The sequence below is a fragment of the Mya arenaria genome, chromosome 14 (assembly GCF_026914265.1).
Source record: "Mya arenaria isolate MELC-2E11 chromosome 14, ASM2691426v1".
Classification (NCBI taxonomy): Eukaryota; Metazoa; Mollusca; class Bivalvia; order Myida; family Myidae; genus Mya; species Mya arenaria.
This window is the reverse complement of record NC_069135.1, coordinates 2,733,356-2,754,474: the sequence shown is the minus strand read 5'-3', so window position 1 is coordinate 2,754,474 and position 21,119 is coordinate 2,733,356. Positions and strand designations below refer to the sequence as shown.

The 21,119-nt window shown below is 37.5% G+C and overlaps 1 protein-coding gene across 2 annotated transcripts in view; it reads left to right on the top strand.

The window, feature by feature from the left end:
- LOC128217172 (WASH complex subunit 4-like) overlaps positions 1-19,891 on the top strand; it is a 39,008-nt gene extending 19,117 nt beyond the window's left edge. The window contains exons 17-36 of one of the 2 annotated variants that reach the window (XM_052924114.1): positions 1,110-1,189; positions 1,560-1,665; positions 2,425-2,541; positions 2,759-2,927; positions 3,246-3,400; positions 3,873-3,947; positions 4,329-4,433; positions 5,151-5,240; positions 5,899-5,943; positions 6,172-6,280; positions 6,818-6,971; positions 7,501-7,564; positions 7,821-7,904; positions 8,244-8,340; positions 8,729-8,823; positions 9,216-9,317; positions 9,544-9,637; positions 12,522-12,569; positions 14,371-14,394; positions 19,093-19,228. In XM_052924114.1, the coding sequence (XP_052780074.1) occupies positions 1,110-1,189; positions 1,560-1,665; positions 2,425-2,541; positions 2,759-2,927; positions 3,246-3,400; positions 3,873-3,947; positions 4,329-4,433; positions 5,151-5,240; positions 5,899-5,943; positions 6,172-6,280; positions 6,818-6,971; positions 7,501-7,564; positions 7,821-7,904; positions 8,244-8,340; positions 8,729-8,823; positions 9,216-9,317; positions 9,544-9,637; positions 12,522-12,569; positions 14,371-14,390 (1,809 nt within the window). In that variant the 3' untranslated portion in view covers positions 14,391-14,394; positions 19,093-19,228. Of the gene's footprint in view, positions 1-1,109; positions 1,190-1,559; positions 1,666-2,424; positions 2,542-2,758; positions 2,928-3,245; positions 3,401-3,872; positions 3,948-4,328; positions 4,434-5,150; positions 5,241-5,898; positions 5,944-6,171; positions 6,281-6,817; positions 6,972-7,500; positions 7,565-7,820; positions 7,905-8,243; positions 8,341-8,728; positions 8,824-9,215; positions 9,318-9,543; positions 9,638-12,521; positions 12,570-14,370; positions 14,395-19,092 lie in introns of both variants that reach the window. The other variant, XM_052924113.1, reaches the window with a different exon arrangement.
- Positions 19,892-21,119: the final 1,228 nt, after the last annotated feature.

Below are 21,119 nucleotides of genomic sequence, written 5' to 3'. Positions count from 1 at the left end.
TGGAAAACTAACAAATCTTCTCCAAAACTAGAAGTCCTAGGGCTTTGATATTTGGCATGTATAATTACTTTATGGACATCTACCAAGATTGTTCTAATTATGCCTCTGGAGTGATAAGAGGCCCTGCCCGGGGGTCGCAAGTTTTACATAGGCTTATTTAGTGAAAACTTAAAATCTTGTCTAAAACCACAAGGCCTAGGCATTTGATATATGGTATGTAGCTTTACCTTGTGGTTCTCTACCGAGATTATTCAAATTATGCCCCTGAAGTGATAAGAGGCCCCACCTAGGGGGTCACAAGTTTTACATAGGCTTATATAAGGAAAGTGTTTAAAAATCTTCTTGTCTGAAAATGCAAGGCCTACGCATTCAATATTTGGTATGTATCATAACCAAGTGGTCCTCTACCAAGATTGTTCAATTTATGCCCCTGGGGAGAAGAGGCCCTATCCTGGGGGGAGTCACAAGTTTTGCATAGGCTTATATAGAACAAAAAACTTCTTGTCTAAACCAACAAGACATTGGCATTTTATATGTGGCATAACCTAGTGGCCCGCTACCAAGATTGTTCAATTTGTGCACCTGTGGTGAAAAGAGGCCTCACCCTGGGTGTCACAAGTTTTACATAGGCTTATATAGGAAAAAACTTTAAAATTTTCTTGTCTGAAGCCACAAGGACTAGGTCTTAAATATTTGGTTTGAAGCATTGCCTACTGATAGGGTCATGTGGGGTAAAAAACTAGGTCAGTGGGACAAATAAAAGAGTGGCCTCTAGGGGCCATACTTTTCATTGGATCTTTATGATAATAGGTCAGAATGTTCACTTTATTTAGCAAAGCTACAGGTGAGCGATACAGGGCCATCATGGCCCTCTTGTTTTAGGAAGATTTGATTATTATGTGTATGTCACTGGTAACTAAGCCTCTACATACATAATTATGTACTACAGTAAGTGAAGAAGAGGGCAAACTGCCTGCACTAAGGAATCGAGCCCTGTACACTTGGATGAGATGAAAGTGTATCAACCACTGAAATAACCAGACAAATTATCATGTTCATTCATTCTAACACAAGAGCATATGATTGATATTCTATCTGTGTTGTTTCAGCGTACCTTCAAAGAGGATGAGCTGGCAAGCCTGTATGAGAACCTCCGCCGGCTGGACCTCATAGCTGACCTCAGGGAGAAGTATGTACCATTTGGAATCTTAGGATTGTAATCTTAAATGATTTAGTGTCACATTACCTTGCTGTATTAGCAAGCTCTTTAAAGACATGTCAATGCTTGCTGAACAGAGGTCGTGGGTTAAATTCCCACTCAAATCAAGATTTCTTTCAATCTTATAAAGAAACCTGTCTTTTTATTACACATGATGGTGGTCTGTGGTTAGCTTGGGTAGAACTGATTAATCAGTAGGCAATATAATATTAATTCAGAAACCTAATGTGCCACTCATAAATGTTGCTTTATGGCTGTTGTTTCATATCTCGGAAATATTGCAGACATTTAAACGAACAACTGTATGTATGGTTATGTGTGAAACAATATTCCCTTGCAGGGTACATCGAGCGTGTGACTGCAGTTTTGTGTACTGGCACCGTGTTGTCATCCCGATCTACTTGACAGATATGTTCGAGACCGTCACTGATACACACAGGCTGCATGTAAGAGCAGGGTCTCATTCTTCATAGCAAAGACTGTTTCTATTTTCTTTTCCGTGGAGACTTTTGTAAAAGGCATATACTAAATGTCATGTAAAAGTTGATTAATTTTTTTTTATTAGAAATAATTGGACAAAGAGGCCATCATATCAATGCATGTATCATACATCGGCTTTTTGGAATCATACTGGGTATTTATTAGTAGTAATAATAACTTTTAATAAGCTTCTGTCTTTATTTGTTAGTTTAGGCACAGTAATTTGTCAAATGCACGTTGACCCTAAACCAAAGATGACCCTTATTTGTGTTGTTTCAAGTTCTGATCAACATCTAGAAGAAAAAACTATACAAATTAACATTACAATATTCCTTATATGGCAGTTACAAATGTACATATTGATTATATTAAGTGCGGGTCCAACAATGACAGTCTGGCTTGTTTTGTTTCTCAGTTAAATACAAAAAAAATGATAGTGGCCTTACTTACCTTACTGGTCTAATGAACATAATGCTGGATGTCATTTTATCTATTCAATTGACCAATAAAGGCATTAAATTTCTTCATTGAATAACAGCACATAGTTTTATAATCCTTACTTGGACCATCTGTGACTAACAATCTCAGACAATTGACCAGACAGATGCAGGCTCCTATTTGTGTTATGTTAATAACATTGCTGCTAGCATCTCGCTATGACATGTAGGATACTCGAGGCAGAAACTGAATGTTTTGTCATCAATCTTCTGTCTTCCTTTACACAGTACATGGTTGGAGCCCTGCGTGACTGTGTGGAGCCCATGCTGTATGCCCGCCACCTGACCTCGTCCCAGGAGCTTGTCCAATCACTGGACACGGAGATCTACACACTGATCAAGGAGGTACGATTCCTCTACAAGAATGGCAATTAACATTCATATGTAGCAATTGTTGTTTCTTTGTTCACAAATAAGTTATTCAACTTTCTTTAAAACTGTTTATTTAATTTATCAAAACTGCAGCTAATTGGCATTTAAGACAAGACTTTCCTCTACTAATCCATTTACAGCTAAACTTGAAAGATTGTAAATGTATGTTTGCCAACGGCTCTATTTCCAGTGCCTGTTGGACCCACTATGCCATGGTATCGAGACAGACCTTCGACTCCACATCCACCTCCATCTACAGCTGGATGATCGCAACCCTTACAAGGTCGGACTCAAGGACCTCTCTCACCTGCTCAAGCTGCGTCCCATACGACTCTTCGATAGGTACATCAATGTGAAATGTGAGTAGAGTGTGGAGCATGCTGTTGACTATATCTTTTCGAAACTATGGGGTCAATAAATTTTGAATGACTTTTTGTAGAGTCTCTAAACGTGGTATGCACATGGTCGATGACCTCACCTTTATTAATAAAAAATGATGGTCGATTTTTGACAGGCAACACATTCTATTTGTGTAGTTCTAGTTGGTCAATTATGACGAAGATAACAGCTAACACAGTGACCAGAATGCACTAGACTGACTAGTATGTATCTGTCATTCCATTTTTGCCATTGCCTCCTGATTGTTCTGTTTGATATCGCCCACCCTACTTTTTCAGCATATGTGGAGCACTATCTGAACAAGACATTTTACAACCTGACAACAGTGGCCCTGCACGACTGGCGCACATATGGGGAGATGAAGAACATGGCTGAACAGAAGTATGGCCTTGCGCTCATAGACACACACCTTCCCAGTCAGACACTGGAACAGGTATAGTCTACATGTGTCTATGTACTGAGCTTATGAGATAATGAGATTATGACATGTATAATGTATAAAAACCCTAAACAAACATGGGCTTGTGCTCATAGACACATACTCCCAAGTCAGAAGCTAGAACAGGTGAATGCGTAATATGCTATATCTGCAGCTGGGAAGCTGTTTTGATATGCTTCTAATGTGTAAAGGCATTTCCTGTAATAAAGGCTGTGGTGCCTGCACAGAATACTTTGACTTGAACAACAATCTACTGCAATATGAGCTAGTCTGTAACTTCAATATCTTTATGTCCATTTTACTGGTATTTTTTTTATTTTGTTGAGTGTTGAGTCACAAATGCATGGTTATGGGAATGACTGTAAGAATTATGAAAACTGAGAGTCATATGATTGGTCAAGGTCATTTCATGAATTTTATTTCACAATCAGAAATATCATGTATTTAATGTTATGCTCCTATTCAGGGCCTGGATGTGTTAGAGATCATGAGGAACATCCACGTGTTTGTCTCCAAGTACCTCTACAACCTTAACAACCAGGTACATGAGTAGGTGTTTGTACATGTACGGGTACACAAATAGGTTTACTTACATGTAGGGGTAACAACCAGGTACATGATCAGGTGTACATATATGTAACGTTGTACGTGAATAAACAACCAGGTACATGAGTATGTGTTTGTACATGTACAGGTAACAACTAGGTACACAAATAGGTTTACTAACATGTAAGGGTAACAACCAGGTACATGAACAGGTGTAAGTTCATGAACAGGTGTATATATTCTATTTAAATAGTGCTGATTACAATGGTAATGATATTGTTATTAAAAGATAATTATGAGAAGAGGTCTCAAATATATGATGGTACTCCTGACAATGAGTGGTTTGATATTTACTGTGAACAATATTGTACTTCAGATATTTGTGGAGAGGTCCAGCAACAACAAGCACTTGAACACCATTAACATACGACACATAGCCAACTCCATCCGGACCCACGGAACAGGCATCATGAACACCACGGTATGTATTCTGTGAAGTGTCAGACAGTTACCATTTCATGTGGGATGTTGCAATTATGAACACTATTGGATGTATTCTGTGAAGTTTCAGAGAGTTATCAATTACTTATCACTTGGTCAATAACTCATTCAAGATATAAACTGAAACTTGGTACATGTTTGCCAGAGACATTATGCACATGTACAGCAACGCTTATTATCCTGGCTTTTATATGACAACAGATGAGCATGTGTGTTCGCCCCGTTGCACTCTTGTCTGTTGTTGTCTATGCTGTCTGCTTTTCACTGTATAACTGAGTTTATTCATTATTTACTCTTGTCAAACATGTTAAAATAATGCATACTATGTTAAAAAAAGTCTGATTCAATTGCCTCTGTAGAGTGGGGTAGGTTGGTTTGGAATATTTTCATTTGTTTATAAGTTGTGTCTCAATATCATTGTCACACACAAAAATCTCTCATAATTTGATCTGGAATTTTATTTCTTAAGCACTCTATGAAAAAAATATGAATGAGTCTTCCCAAAGCAAGAAAATATCCAGTAAGTGTTCCAAAAGGGGATAAAAATTAACAGTCAGAAATGTATTAGTACGATTGTAATAAATGAATTAGTTCGAGTGGAAAAAAAGGTTGATCAGGAAAATGGAAACAAAGAATTGGTGTTTATCAAAGTATTTCTCAAATAAAATTCCCGTATATCAAAGTATTTCTCTTTCAGGTGAACTTTACTTACCAGTTCCTACGGAAGAAGTTTTTCATTTTCTCCCAGTTCATGTACGATGAACACATCAAGTCTAAGCTTATAAAGGTTGGCAGTGCTCTCACATTACCATCTAGTTTCCAGAAATGAACATGGCTTATAATCCACACGTCAGATGAAAGATGATAAGACGTTGTTCTGTGTTATTTTCTGTGTCTCTTTTCTTAACAAACAAAATTAATGGAAGTGTATTTGTGCAATGTATGTTGAGTTTAAAAAAAATATAATCATAATGATCTTCAATATCTTGTCATGTGAAAACTATTTCTAGGATGTATTTCTTTAATACTTCTATGATTTATTTCTCAAATATTTGTAGGATGTATTTCTAATATACTTATATGATGCATTTCTAAAATACTTCTAAAATATATTTTTTAAATTCTTCTACAATGTATTTCTAAAATACTAGTAGGATATATTTCTAATATACTTATTGGATTTATTATTATAATACTTAGAAGATATATTTTTAAAATACCTCTATGATGTATTTATTAGATACTTATACTATATGTTTATAAAATACTTATAGGATTTTTTTTAAAATACATATATGCTATATTTCTATAATACTTATAGGATGTATTTTTAAAATTCTAATATCCTGTATTTCTATAATTCTTACCGGTATATGCTGTATTGCTAAAATACTTGTATGGTATATTACTATAATACTTACATGCTGTTTTAATTACCTCCCTAGGACTGGAAGTATTTCAAGGAAAACCATATGCAAACTGACCAAAAGGTAAACATCTTCAATATATATTCATCTTCAAGAAGTAAAACAAGAGGCATTAATTTTAAGTGGTTATTTTTGCTATTAGTATGTAATATTAAAAAAAATTCATTTAAATTTTACTTTTATTGCAATTGTTTGACAATGTTTTGTAAATTTAAATATATTTTTTTCAATTATTTGTCAAATAGTTATGATTTTTTGAAACTTGACCCTCTGGAATTTCATGATTTGCAGTATCCCTATGAGCGGGCAGAGAAATTCAACAAGGGTATCAGGAAACTTGGGCTCACACCCGACGGGGAGAGTTACCTCGACCAGTTTCGAATTCTCATCTCTCAGATTGGTACGTGCTTCACGATGAGTTAGTGAAGAATATAGGAGCACAACTATGAACTATTACAAGTTCTCATAATTATGATACACAAATTTATTAACTAATTAGGGAGGTTTGTAAGTTATTGTTTCATCGGGTCGATAAATCAACTCTGACTTCACTGGATTGCCTTAATATTATGTCAAATTTGTGGAATGATTTTCCTAATTAATTTGTTAACTTATTTGCAGAGTAATTTATTTTATGACCAATAGAAAGTGTAACATTACAAAATTTATAATGGTTGTATTCCACTGGAAGCAAAGTAGCATGTGATTATCAGTTATGATTGCTTAAAGCAAATGTAACTCTCACAGTTTCTGTATTTTTGTTTTAGAAAGATACTTGATTAATGTTGAATCTTTTGTACTTGATGACTCATTCAGAAGTTATATACATACTTCAAAGCTAGGCTATGAATTCATCTGGATGCTATCCGTAAATTAGCAATTTTAAAGGGCATTGCATAATGTTATTTTTAACTCCACAACCATATCTATCCTCCAGGCAATGCCATGGGTTACATCCGTATGATCCGGTCAGGAGGCCTTCACTGCTGTAGCAATGCTATACGCTTCATTCCCGACCTGGAAGATATTGAGAACTTTGAGAATCTGTGTAAAGATGAAGGGCTCTCCATGGAGTGTCAGGTGGCTGCTAGGTAGGCTTATAACCAGTAATTACGATATCTTGAAACATCAACCATTTTGTGAGACCAACTTTACAAATGGTATCTTGTATCTTGTGGAAAAACTATAATTAAGAACTAACATGTAGGTCATTTCATGTTATAATGGAATTAATTAATTAGTAATATTGTAGTAGCAGCAATTTGTAATCTGAAATCAGCCCATAGTGGACAAATTACTTTGAGATATTCAGTATTTGCTGTAAATTTGACGATACGTAAAAAATGGATTGTTACAAGTATATATTTAAAACAGTGCAGCTCAAAATAGAAATGGTCATAGTCATGGTGTCATATTTGGCATCATCAGCATCATCATATTGCAAAAACTTAGCCTTGGATGCAACTCAATAAATTGTTCAAAGACTTGGTACTCATGTTGTACAATACAATATGCATATGTATAGCAGGACGCTATCTTTATTCATTGTTAAGTTGTGCCCCTTGTTTGACAGGCGAACCTCGGCATACATGTACGTAATATTTTTAAAACCATTTTCAGAAACCTTGACAACGTAATTGGCAACCTTGCCAAGAATTTTGCCGAAGGAACAGAGTATTTCAAGGTATTGTTTTCTACCAGCTATGTCTGTGTTATATCAATGGAGAAAAAAATGATCTATTTGCATTGGCATGTAGTAATTAAACTATTTATAAATAAAAATTGAATCATCAGAAACGAGGTAAACGTTTAATATGTATAATATACATCATGTTATGTTTTTCATATAATAATTATTTATTGAGATTTGTATGAATTGTAATAGAGATTCTTTCTGCTATACATGAAAAGTACACCAGTAAATCCTTTTCATGTTCTAGATGCTGGTAGACGTGTTTGCTCCAGAGTTCAGGAACCCTAAGAACATGCATCTCCGCAACTTCTTCGTCATCCTCCCACCACTGGTTAGTGACTGTACTTTTCTGATTAGATGTTTCTAATGCTGATGTTAATTGTCTGAATTATAATTCAGACTGTTTTATATTATACTACTGATTCTTTATCATTTAAGATGTTCTGTTTTGTTTTTAAGCTTATAGCTGGGCAACAATATAAAGTGTTGCAATGCAACCGATAGCCTGAAACCACTTTGAGTTGAACAGTGGCTTTGATAATATCTTTATTCGGGCCGTTAATAATCAGGCAGTTGATTTCATTAGTTTGTGTTCGTACCCCTGGGTGTAAAGACTTGCTGTTATGTTATCCTTTGTCAATACACAAATGATAATTGTTCTTTTTTTCAGACTGTGAACTTTATAGAGCACTCTATCAGCTGCAAGGAGAAGATGAACAGGAAGAACAAAATTGGGGCTGCCTTCACTGACGATGGATTTTCTATGGGTAAGATATGGGCCCATTGACAATAGAGCTGCTATGAGCAAGATGGGGCCACTTGATGATGGCTTTTCTATGGGTAAGATATGGGCCCATTGACAAATGGGTTATCACCATAACTTTTTAAGATAATAACATGTAACCAGTGACAATGGGCATGTGTGTAGTAATGCCGGTAACATTTACTTTAATTATTGGTGAGTTATGCCCTTGGTTCGACATAAAAACAACTGATAAGCATCCGTGTTAGTTAGGCATTGCTCTGGGTTTTTTAAAACTTCATTTCTTAACAACTTTGCTTGAATTAATTGCTATATTACTGGTTGATTTATAATCAAATTATGTGATGACTTTTCACCATGCCAACTTGCTTACACACGACGCTATTTCCTAGGGCTGGCCTACATCCTGAAACTACTGGACCAGTACCATGACTTTGATTCCCTTCACTGGTTCCAGGCTGTACGGGAAAGGTACCACAAGGAAAAGGCAAGTACAGGGGCGGAGATGGTGGAGGAATGTCTTGTGGGTTGGAGGCTCTATCTGCAAAAACATTACTTTATATAAACTGAGTTGAATTTATTAATAGTGTTTTTAATGTGCCATTATGGTTTGAAACTGCAGCCAAATGGTCTGCATAGTTTATATAGAGTAAAATACATAATTATGTAAGCGTTCATACAAGGGTATGGAGTAATCTACACTTTGGCATGAAAAATATAAGGAAATAAAGAAACATCATCACATTGACTGTCCAAGTTTCTTTTAAATGATGACTCGTTCAGTGAAAGTTATTTATATGGAGAAAAACAAGAATGGAATGCATGAAAATTGATGTATAATTATATATGTGTTTGATTATTATTTTTTCTATGATCCAGGTGAATTTACAGAAGCAGCAGCAGACCTCGTCCAGTCGGTCAGATGAGAAACTCCTGCAGACAATGACCCTCTCACAGAAACGTCTGGATGTCTACTTACAGGTAGGGAGAAAAAGTATGCAATGTGGACACTGAGTTATTTAATAAAAGTTTATCAAATAACTGATTCAACTTTAATACATGTATGCTTTATTGCTAATCTGTTCTCTAAAGATATTAAGTCAAGTCTTGTCATGTGCATAATGCTATTGATGATGCAAAACAAAGATGCATGTAGACTTCCATCAAGTAATCCAAACCTGACACTTCATGGTTGGCCTGCTTTCAGGAATTTGATCTTCTGTTCTACTCACTGAGCAGTGCCAGGATATTTTTCCGGGCAGATTTGACAGCCGCCGAGGAGGAGAAGGCTCAAAAAGAAGGTAAACTACAAAGTGTGAAATTTTCACCAAGTTATTATTAAAACTGTAGGGTTGACGCCTCTTTCTTAGGTAGGATCGGGGAACCTTACCAGTTTTTTTTTGTTTTTTTAAGGCCTTATCTTATCATGTTCTATTGTACTGGCACATTATGTGCTTCATGTGTATCCATGAGTTCCCTGTATTGTTTAATTGAGACTCTTGGTATGCCTTCTATTTCCATAAAAAATTATAGCTTTACAAGACAGTTGCACTTAGCCTACAAAATGTCTGTGTATACTCATCATGTAATGGAGAAAATGAAAGAATCCATCAATTGACATATCCATCCATCCATCCATCCATCCATCCATCCATCCAAGTGCATATAATACACCCAAATTGGCATAAACAGCAAAGAAATTGACAAAACCGCCCATTCTGTGAAATCCACTTGCATGGACCCCCTATACCTCTCTGTCTGCTCTGTTAAAAACCTTAAAATCTGTAAGTTACATGTACTAATTATTAAATAAGCCGTAAGGCCGTAGCAACCTGGTGTCTTAAGTTGAACTTTTTCTTAATTCAACACTTTGCTTTACTGTTTTATTTCTCTGGTTTACTGGTTAGGGATCACTTTTTCGCCCATATCAATTATTCGTCCACCATGTAAAATTGTCGGTGAACTATTCCAGTGTGATTGTAATTCATACAAATGATACATTGTGTTCAATTGAAGCTTCAAAAAAGGAAAACTTATATTTTTTTCAGAAAAAAATAGTTATTTAACCGCAATATTGAAATTGCACCATAATTCTTTCAGCTGGGGATTATCAACTTTTACCACTCAACATAATATAAACTCTTTCACCACAAAATACTAGTATAAACAGAACAACATAAATTGTAAGATGCCATACTACAAAAAATACAAAGAAATAACAAATTGTTTTGCCAATCAGGAATATTATGCTTCGAGATTTATTTCAATAATTACATTTTCTACAGTGGGCGAATTATTGGTAAAGTACACTCTCTTTTCAGTGGATTTTACTAAGATATGTTGGGTACATGAGGTCAGTGGGAAAATATCCACACATAATAAATATTATCATGCTGATTTTTAGATCAGGAGTTTTGATAAAGATGAAAATTGATGACAATTTAAAATCCCATACAAAATATTTGTTTAAGATTCTTGTGTGATATGGCTAACGCATTGATAAATCTTTTATTATGCCCCCCTTCGAAGAAGAGGGGTATATTGCTTTGCACAGGCATGTCGGTCGGTCGGTCCGTCCGTCAGTAGACCAAAGCTTGTCCGAGTGATAACTCAACAATCCCTGGACGTATGGTCATCAAACTTCACATGAAGGTTGGGGCTGACCAGTAGATGACCCCTATTGATTTTGGGGGTCATCGGGTCAAAGGTCAAGGTCACAGTGACCTTTAATGGTAAAATAATTTTAAAGCTTGTCCGAGTGATAACTCAACAATGCCTGCACCCATGGCCCTCAAACTTGACATGGAGGTTGGGCCTGACCAGTAGTTGACCCCTATTGTTTTTGGGGGTCATCGGGCCAAAGGTCAAGGTCACAGTGACCTTGAATGGTAAAAGGTTGTCCGAGTGATAACATGACAATGCCTGCACCCATGGCCCTCAAACTTGACATGGAGGTTGGGCCTGACCAGTAGTTGACCCCTATTGTTTTTGGGGGTCATCAGGCCAAAGGTCAAGGTCACAGTGACCTTGAATGGTAAAATTTGACTTGGAGAATTGGCCTGACCAGGAGATGACCCCTATGGTTTTTGGGGGTCATCTGGCCAAAGGTCAAGGTCACAGTGACCTGGAATGGTAAAAGGTTGTCCGAGTGATAACTCAACAATGCCTGCACCCATGGCCCTCAAACTTGATTTGGAGATTGAGCCTGGCCAGAATATTGTCCCTATTAATTTTAGGGGTCATTGGGCCAAAGGTCAAGGTCACAGTGACCTTGAATGATAAAAGGTTGTCCAAGTGATAACTCAACAATGCCTGCACCCATGGCCCTCAAACTTGACATGGAGGTTGGGCCTGACCAGTAGATGACCCCTATTGATTTTAGGGGTCAAAGGTCAAGGTCACAGTGACCTTAAAAGCAAACTCGACAATTCTTGGACCTATGGTCATCAAACTTGACATGAAGGTTGGGCCTGCCCAGTAGATGACCCCTATCGACTTTGGGGGTCATCAGGCCAAGGTCAATGTCACAGTAACCTTTAACGCAAAAAAGTTAACAAATCTTCCCCCACTGATTTCTCAACAATGCCTGAACCTATGATCATTAAACTTGACATGGATGTTAAGCCTGACCAGTAGATCACCCTTATTGATTTTAGGATTCATAGAGCCAAAGGTCAAGGTCACAGTGATTTTGAATGGTAAAAGGTTGTCAGAGTGATTACTCAACAATGCCTGAACCCATGGCCTTCAAATTTGACTTGGAGTTGCATCTGACTTGTAGATGACCCCTTATGATTTAAGGGGTCATCAGGTCAAAGGTCAAGGTCACAGTGATCTTGAACGAAAAAAACTTGTCTTGTGATAACTTGACAATGCCTGCACCCATGGCCCTCAAACTTGACATTTAGGTTTCTGGTGACCAGCTGATGACTGGATTTTGAGTTCATAGAGTCAAAGGTCATGACGGTCATAACACACTTTATCCTCACACTTAAATGGTCATAATCTTAAAACAGCAACAAATCAGCTGTCATTTCGGTCCATGCATATTTCATTCAATTGTCCATTTAATCCTGACAACATGGCGCCCAGGGGGAGCATAATGTTTGACAAACATCTCTTGTTTATTATTATGTATCAGTCAGTTTGTTTAACTACTAATGTACTCCGTGTATTGGATTACAGTGGAGGCCAATAAAGATGGGGCAGCAGCCCAAGGATCAACCCCTGAAGGTTAGTGTGTAATGTCTTCATGTATATAGAAGTTCTTTAATATTATTACCAGTACTTGTACTCTTAAAATGTTTGGTTACGAGGGTTGATCTAGAATTACGTGGACTTTTTTAATAATTCAAATATCATTTCACATAGAACATAGAAACTTCACATTCAGCTCATCACATATAATTCCTGCAATTTTCAGAGCATAACTTAGAATTTTCGCTGAATTGCAATCAAATTAGGATACATGGTTGAACCTGACCGGCGCAGTCCAATGACGTCAATGACATTGCGCTTATAAAACGCCATATTTTTTCAAAGTATTACCAACCAACACTGGCAAATGGCGCGTAATCCACTGCATATATTATACCAAAACATAGATAAATAGAAAAAATGAAATAGTAATAATAATAATAATAATTCATGAAAAAATAAAAATAATTCCTTTTCTAAGTAATCCAGTTCATTGATTGTTCACCTTCCCGTGCAAATCTTTGCAGACATGTTTTTGAATAACGCATTCTTTTTTCTTTCTCGTCCTTGTATAGCAATCGAGGGACAAACTTTTCGCACGCCTAAATCGTCTCTTAAAACCCTTTGCACTTCCGTACCCTGCCCCGACGATGCTTGCTACAACACGAACTGTCAAATGCGATCCCCTCTGATGATGTTCTTCACCGAAGTCAAAAACGTTGTGCCCCTCATCTTCTTTTGTCCCTTTTCCTTATTGTCTTATATGGAATATCATCCTTCTCTTAAATGTTAATGCCAGTTAAATACTAATGAACGGCACATGTTGCTTCATTTCCACCTCGGCCATTATTATCATAATCTGTGTCCGTGTTTTCCCCAATTTAACGCAAAACTTCATCGTCTCGCGTTTCTACAAAGTCCGATGACGCAATGTTGTATCACAGACTGTGCTTGTAATCAATTCAGAATAAAAAGACTTTTAAACGGAAATGACATCAGAAATTTGAACAGTATATTCTTATGAAGACAGCGTAATATGTGATGTAATTTGGCTGAATTTCATAGATAAACATGGAAGAAAAGCATGTTGTAAGAGATACATAAAAAGTTGGTAAACGTACATTTTAGACGGTGCGCTGACCATGCGTTCCTGTTATTTAAGAACCCGTTATTTTTCAATACCCATTAGTTTTACAGACCTAAATTTCATACCGTCTATGCAGAATACTTTGAATACTTTGAATAAGATATTCATGAATTTTAAAATGATTTGGACGAACAATAAAGAAAATATGTAAGAAGTCCACGTACATTGTAATTCTTGATCACCCCTCATATATTACATAAGCTCTGATAAAAGAACAAACATTTGATTTATATTAAACACCAGCTTTTGATAGTGTTTAAGTTATTTCCCTGAAATACCAAGTTTGACCCTTTCCCCCACCCCCATTATGGTTGTTTATTGGTCCTAATCTGTATTACACTCTATGTGATCTCAGATCAATGCATATTGATCAGCCAACATATAAATGGCATTCAGCCAATAGCACAGCAAATTTGTCACCCTGCTGTGGCATCAGGCCCACAAAACAGGCGCTTGTCAGCTGGGGATAAAGAAGTCGGTTATTCTTTTAACCAGGCCTTTTGTTGATGTTAAGTATTATATGTTACCAGTCCAATTGATCCAGTTTGAAGAAAAGTAAAAATATTTCTGTAGACGGTCAAAATGTTATCCCTGCAGGTCTTGTAATACATTTCTTTTCTTTTTGGAATTAAGTTTGTCCTATGTGTATTATTTACATGTCCAATATGAATGTGACTATTTGAAATGCAGCGGAAACCACACCATCCTAGCCAGGTAATATGGGGCATGGTTGTCTATATCAAGTACAATGTAGATAGATATGTATATTGCTTGTCTAAATAAAGCACAATTTATGTAGATCTGTATAGTGGTTGTCTCTTATGGGGCATGACTGTCCATATCAGGCACACTATATTATGTAGATCTGTATAGTGATTGTCTCTTATGTGGCATGGCTGGCCATATCAAGCAAACTGTATGAAGATCTGTATAGTGGTTGTCTCTTATGTGGAATGGCTGTCCATATCCGGCACAATATATGTAGATCTGTATAGTGGTTGTCTCTTATGTGGTATGGCTGTCCATATCAGGCACAATATATGTAGATCTGTGTAGTGGTTGTCTTTTATGTGGTATGGCTGTCCATATCAGGCACAATATATGTAGATCTGTATAGTGGTTGTCTCTTATGTGGCATGGCTGTCCATATCAGGCACAATATATGTAGATCTGTGTAGTGGTTGTCTTTTATGTGGTATGGCTGTCCATATCAGGCACAATATATGTAGATCTGTATAGTGGTTGTCTCTTATGTGGCATGGCTGGCCATATCAAGCAAACTGTATGAAGATCTGTATAGTGGTTGTCTCTTATGTGGAATGGCTGTCCATATCAGGCACAGTATATGTAGATCTGTATAGTGGTTGTCTCTTATGTGGTATGGCTGTCCATATCAGGCACAATATATGTAGATCTGTATAGTGGTTGTCTCTTATGTGGTATGGCTGTCCATATCAGGCACAATATATGTAGATCTGTATAGTGGTTGTCTCTTATGTGGTATGGCTGTCCATATCAGGCACAATATATGTAGATCTGTATAGTGGTTGTCTCTTATGTGGAATGGCTGTCCATATCAGGCACAATATATGTAGATCTGTATAGTGGTTGTCTCTTATGTGGTATGGCTGTCCATATCAGGCACAATATATGTAGATCTGTATAGTGGTTGTCTCTTATGTGGCATGGCTGGCCATATCAAGCAAACTGTATGAAGATCTGTATATTGGTTGTCTCTTATGTGGAATGGCTGTCCATATCAGGCACAATATATGTAGATCTGTATAGTGGTTGTCTCTTATGTGGTATGGCTGTCCATATCAGGCACAATATATGTAGATCTGTGTAGTGGTTGTCTTTTATGTGGTATGGCTGTCCATATCAGGCACAATATATGTAGATCTGTATAGTGGTTGTCTCTTATGTGGCATGGCTGTCAATATCTGGCACACTATATGGAAATCTGTATAGTGGTTGTCTCTTATGTGGTATGGCTGGCCATATCAGGCACTATATGAAGATCTGTATAGTAGTTGTCTCTTATGTGGCATGGCTGGCTATATCAGGCACACTATATTATGAAGATCTGTATAGTGGTTGTCTGTTATGTGGCATGGCTGGCCATATCAAGCAAACTATATGAAGATCTGTATAGTGGTTGTCTGTTATGTGGCATGGCTGGCCATATCTGGCATACTATATGAAGATCTGTATAGTGGTTGTCTGTTATGTCGCATGGCTGGCCATATCAAGCAAACTATATGAAGATCTGTATAGTGGTTGTCTGTTATGTGGCATGGCTGGCCATATCAAGCAAACTATATGAAGATCTGTATAGTGGTTGTCTCTTATTTGGCATGGCTGGCCATATCAAGCAAACTATATGAAGATCTGTATAGTGGTTGTCTCTTATGTGGCATGGCTGGCCATATCAAGCAAACTATATGAAGATCAGTATAGTGGTTGTCTCTTATGTGGCATGGCTGGCCATATCAAGCAAACTATATGAAGATCTGTATAGTGGCTGTCTGTTATGTGGCATGGCTGGCCATATCAAGCAAACTATATGAAGATCAGTATAGTGGTTGTCTCTTATGTGGCATGGCTGGCCATATCAAGCAAACTATATGAAGATCTGTACAGTAGTTGTCTCTTATGTGGCATGGCTGGCCATATCAAGCAAACTATATGAAGATCTGTATAGTGGTTGTCTCTTATGTGGCATGGCTGGCCATATCAAGCAAACTATATGAAGATCTGTATAGTGGTTGTCTCTTATGTGGCATGGCTGGCCATATTAAGCAAACTATATGAAGATCTGTATAGTGGTTGTCTCTTATGTGGCATGGCTGGCCATATTAAGCAAACTATATGAAGATCTGTATAGTGGTTGTCTCTTATGTGGCATGGCTGGCCATATCAAGCAAACTATATGAAGATCTGTATAGTGGCTGTCTGTTATGTGGCATGGCTGGCCATATCAAGCAAACTATATAAAGATCTGTATAGTGGTTGTCTCTTATGTGGCATGACTGGCCATATCAAGCAAACTACATGAAGATCTGTATAGTAGTTGTCTCTTATGGGGCATGGCTGTCCATATGTGGCACACTATATGGAAATCTGTATAGTAGTTGTCTCTTATGGGGCATGGCTGGCCATATCAAGCAAACTATATGAAGATCTGTACAGTAGTTGTCTCTTATGTGGCATGGCTGGCCATATCAGGCACACTTTATTAAGATCTGTATAGTAGTTGTCTCTTATGGGGTATGGCTGTCCATATCAGGCACAATGTATCTAGATATCTAGAGTGGTTGTTTCTTATGTGGTATGGCTGTCCATATCAGGCACACTTTATGAAGATCTGTATAGTGGTTGTCTCTTATGGGGTATGGCTGTCCATATCAGGCACAATGTATCTAGATATCTAGAGTGGTTGTTTCTTATGTGGTATGGCTGTCCATATCAGGCACACTATATGAAGATCTGTATAGTGGTTGTCTCTTATGTGGTATGGCTGTCCATATCTGGCACACTATATGAAGATCTGTATAGTAGTTGTCTCTTATGGGGCATGGCTGTCCATATCTGGCACACTATATGGAAATCTGTTTAGTAGTTGTCTCTTATGGGGCATGGCTGTCCATATCTGGCACACTATATGGAAATCTGTATAGTAGTTGTCTCTTATGGGGCATGGATGGCCATATCTGACACACTATATGGAAATCTGTATAGTAGTTGTCTCTTATGGGGCATGGCTGGCCATATCTGGCACACTATATGGAAATCTGTATAGTAGTTGTCTCTTATGGGGCATGGCTGGCCATATCTGGCACACTATATGAAGATCTGTACAGTAGTTGTCTCTTATGTGGCATGGCTGTCCATATCTGGCACACTATATGGAAATCTGTATAGTAGTTGTCTCTTATGGGGCATGGCTGTCCATATCTGGCACACTATATGGAAATCTGTATAGTAGTTGTCTCTTATGTGGCATGGCTGGCCATATCTGGCACACTATATGAAGATCTGTACAGTAGTTGTCTCTTATGGGGCATGGCTGGCCATATCTGGCACACTATATGAAGATCTGTATAGTAGTTGTCTCTTATGGGGCATGGCTGGCCATATCAGGCACACTATATGAAGATCTGTATAGTAGTTGTCTCTTATGGGGCATGGCTGGCCATATCTGGCACACTATATGGAAATCTGTATAGTAGTTGTCTCTTATGGGGCATGGCTGGCCATATCTGGCACACTATATGAAGATCTGTATAGTAGTTGTCTCTTATGGGGCATGGCTGGCCATATCTGGCACACTATATGAAGATCTGTACAGTAGTTGTCTCTTATGTGGCATGGCTGTCGATATCTGGCACACTATATGGAAATCTGTATAGTAGTTGTCTCTTATGGGGCATGGCTGGCCATATCAAGCAAACTATATGAAGATTTGTACAGTAGTTGTCTCTTATGTGGCATGGCTGGCCATATCAGGCACACTTTATGAAGATCTGTATAGTGGTTGTCTCTTATGGGGTATGGCTGTCCATATCAGGCACAATGTTTCTAGATATCTAGAGTGGTTGTTTCTTATGTGGTATGGCTGTCCATATCTGGCACACTATATGAAGATCTGTATAGTGGTTGTCTCTTATGTGGTATGGCTGTCCATATCTGGCACACTATATGAAGATCTGTATAGTGGTTGTCTCTTATAGGGTATGGCTGTCCATATCAGGCACAATGTATCTAGATATCTAGAGTGGTTGTTTCTTAAGGTGCATAGTTGTCTATATGAAGTACCATATGTGGAGTTCTGTATATTGGTAGTTTCTTATGCAAAATTTGAATATTGTAACACTGTGCTTGAATTGCTTTTCTTGGTTGTGGTTGTCTCTAATTTACATTTGAGTTTGTTTTCAAAGAACAAATATCTTTTCTTAATAATGTTCATAACCTTGATGTCTTCATTAGCAGTGTAGTAACCGTTTCCTTGGCCTTCAACTAAAAACATTTTGAGATACTCAGATGAAACTTGGTACACATGTTGACAGTGAAAGGTTTTTAAGTTAGATGTTTAGAGGAATTATACATGTACATGTACTCGCATATATTCTGTAATCTTTTCTCGCCTAACAAATTTAAGCTTTTGTAACTTTTCTTGTATCTAAAACCTTCTGAACAAAAGTGAGTATGTTGAAGTATTGTTTGCTACATTGCCTATTACCCCATTAACATTTTATATACATTTATAAAAAGTAATAAACATGTATATTTACTGACAACAACAGCTGTCAATTTATGGGAACATAGATTTCAAAATAAAGTTTTTACAGGACTCATTTGATGGAATTCTACATAATTAACAAATGTGCATTTATGTATTTCAATTACCAGGCAGTGCAAGTGAGGCTTCTCCGCCACCCCCGGAAGCAGCAGGTGCCCCGGCTCCTCCACCACCACCTGGGGAAGTTCCTCCACCTCCTCCACCACCGCCGCCCCCTCCGCCACCACCTCCTATGTAATAGGACGGTCTGTGCAGAGAAATCGTGCACTAAAAGACACATATATTTTCAAAGACACATATATTTTCAAAAATGCATATTTTTTCAAAGATGCATATATTTCTACATTATTCTGACATGTTAAGAATTTGAGAGATGTTTTTGATTTCAATATCAACTTTATAAAGATTGAATCACACTGAGTATAACATACCTGGTGCTGAACTTACAATAATGGCAGGACTTCAGTGATATGGTTGCAAACATTTTATGTATGTTTTCGTTGCTTGAAGTGGGTCATGGTTTAATCCTGGCCAACATTTCTCACAGTTCTGAAGCATCACAAGCTTAAGTAGATTATTTCATTCAGCCAAAATTGTTACTTCATCTTAATTTTACTTCATAGAAAATTATTGAATTAGCGTAACTACCCCTAACCCATACCCTAAAACTGTCAAATATGTAAATATTATACAAATTGTATAAAAAAAAATAGTGGGCTTAACTTAATCCTATTATAAGGGACTTATGATGTTCCGATAAATAAGGGCAAGGAAACATGTAAAAGATGTGTTTTACATAAGGTGTAGTTATATATTTTATTTAAATTATATATCAAATCTTATTATTTGGTCACAAATGACATGTGTATTATTAAAGGTTCTGATAAGTGCAATAAACGTACAAATGTACATGCTTGTAAGTTCCTTTTGTCATATTGTATAATTGTTGTTGTTTTTTGGCCACAAAATGGCAGACACATTACATTCATATGAGATACACATGGCAGCAAATGGCACACAAATGACATACACATGGTACACACATGACATACACATTGTACACACATGACCAACACACGGTACACACATGACATACACATTGTACACACATGACCAACACATGGTACACACATGACATATACATGGTACACACATGACATATACATGGTACACGCATGACCAACACATGGTACACACATGACATACACATGGTACACACATGACATATACATGGTACACGCATGACCAACACATGTACACACATGACATACACATGGTACACGCATGACATATACATGGTACACACATGACATATACATTGTACACACATGACCAACACATGACATACACATGACATATACATGGTACACACATGACATACACATTGTACACACATGACCAACACGTGGTACACACATGACATACACACATGACATACACATGGTACACACATGACATGCAAATGGTACACATATAGAATACACATGGTACACACATAGAATACGGTACACATTTTACACACATGGCATACAAATGGTACACACATGGCATACAAATGGTACACACATGGCAGACACATGGTACAGACATGACAGACAGGCAGACACATTGTACACACATGGCAGACACATTGTACACACATGGCAGACACATTGTACACACATGGCAGACACATTGAACACACATGGCAGACACATTGTACGGACCTGGCAGACACATTGCACACACATGGCACATGGCAGACACACATATGGCACCACACTTGGCATACACATTGGAGACACATGATACACACATTGCAGTTACATGGTAACTCATGGAAGAAACATGGCAGACACATTTGAGACACATTCGAGACACATTGTACACACGTGGCAGACACACACATGGTACACACATTGCAGTTACATAGTACGCACATGGGAGAACCATGGCAGACACATGACAAACACACTTGGTACACACATTGCAGTTACATGGTACACACATGACATACACATTGTACACACATGACCAACACATGGTACACACCTGACATATACATGGTACACACATGACATATACATGGTACACGCATGACCAACACATGGTACACACATGACATACACATGGTACACTCATGACATATACATGGTAC